This window comes from Cornus florida, unplaced genomic scaffold (genome assembly GCF_030987335.1).
Source record: "Cornus florida cultivar Cherokee Brave unplaced genomic scaffold, ASM3098733v1 CherokeeBrave_3.0.0_Hap2_Chr05, whole genome shotgun sequence".
NCBI classification, from domain to species: domain Eukaryota; kingdom Viridiplantae; phylum Streptophyta; class Magnoliopsida; order Cornales; family Cornaceae; genus Cornus; species Cornus florida.
The window spans coordinates 91,307,792-91,309,075 of NW_026775575.1; the positions used below are offsets into that span (position 1 = coordinate 91,307,792).

Below are 1,284 nucleotides of genomic sequence, written 5' to 3' on the forward strand. Positions count from 1 at the left end.
CCCCTAAGGTATCAAATTCCAGTAACTACATGTCACACTCGACTCTGTGCAAACCCAATCTCCAAGATATTGCATAGTCTTTAATTGGGTCTTATGTTCTGATACCTGTTTTTTTATTAATTTATTAGAAAGCTACTTTGATGCCCAAGACAGTGGACCATTATACATATATACATATATATATATGTACATGTGCACAAACATATGGACATGTTTGGTATGTCTATATAAAGGTTGGCTTCGTGTCATTGTGTTATGTGCTTAAGTCCTATTCTCTTGTCTATATTGCATTACCTTAAACTTTCTTTCGTTTGTTATTTCATTTTAAGTTCTCCTAAGTCATGGCTTCTGCATTGCCTGAAAACTGGTCACATATCAATGGCTCTGATGACTTTGATCAATTTGAAGTCCCGGAAATCAACACTGCCCTTCTCATGTCATTACTCGAAGAATCGCAGGTCGAGGAATGCGACGACGAGAGATTAAGAAGTGTGATTCAGTCATTAGAAGCAGTGATTGATCCAAACAGATTGGATGGTCATGATTCACTTGTGGAGATGGAGTGGGGCAGTGGCAACTTGAATGGTTGCACCACACCTTCCGATGGGGAACAATTGAACGGTCAGGATTGCTCGACGTCTCTTGATCTTGACTTCAGCTGGATGGATGTGGAGATGGTTCCTTCCTCACCTAGTGATGAGATGACTAATTGGTACATGGACTCCTTCAGAGATGGCACTGATGGTGTCATTGAACTTGGAGATTATTCTCAGATTTGTTATGGAATGCCCTTGGAGGAGCATGAATATGGTTCTTTGTGGCAAGAATCACATTCTTCAGTGATGTATGACTAAGGGTAATTTTGCCATTTGCACATTTTCACATTTACTGTAAAGCCTTAAGAGCACAATGAATTGAACCATTTGTAGTTGGACATTGTTCTCATGTAAAATTTTCCTCTATATAATTAATCAAGGTGAAAATTTGGCTCAACTATTGTGTGACTAAAGCTTATATTCTGTTTCATTTTGCCAAGAGTATATTGGACTCAAACTGAAAGGCTAAAGATGGGGAGAACAAAAATACAAGCTCCGTCACACCATAAAAGAATGTATATATATGTTTGTATATATACGCGCGCACATAAATATACAACTAATGAAGTCTATGATATATTTTCAGTCTTTGAAGCACAACTCATTAATAAATTCATGAACAAAAGCTATTTGCCAGAATGGCCACCTAATTTAGATCATTACAGTCCATATTTGGACCATGGTTGAA

At 37.6% G+C, this 1,284-nt stretch overlaps 1 protein-coding gene across 1 annotated transcript; it reads left to right on the forward strand.

Annotated features, from left to right (window-relative positions):
* Positions 1-217: 217 nt before the first annotated feature.
* LOC132310349 (uncharacterized) lies at positions 218-993 on the forward strand. Its single transcript, XM_059808531.1, has one exon. The coding sequence runs from the start codon at positions 342-344 to the stop codon at positions 852-854; it is 513 nt and encodes a 170-aa protein (XP_059664514.1). The 5' UTR covers positions 218-341; the 3' UTR covers positions 855-993.
* Positions 994-1,284: the final 291 nt, after the last annotated feature.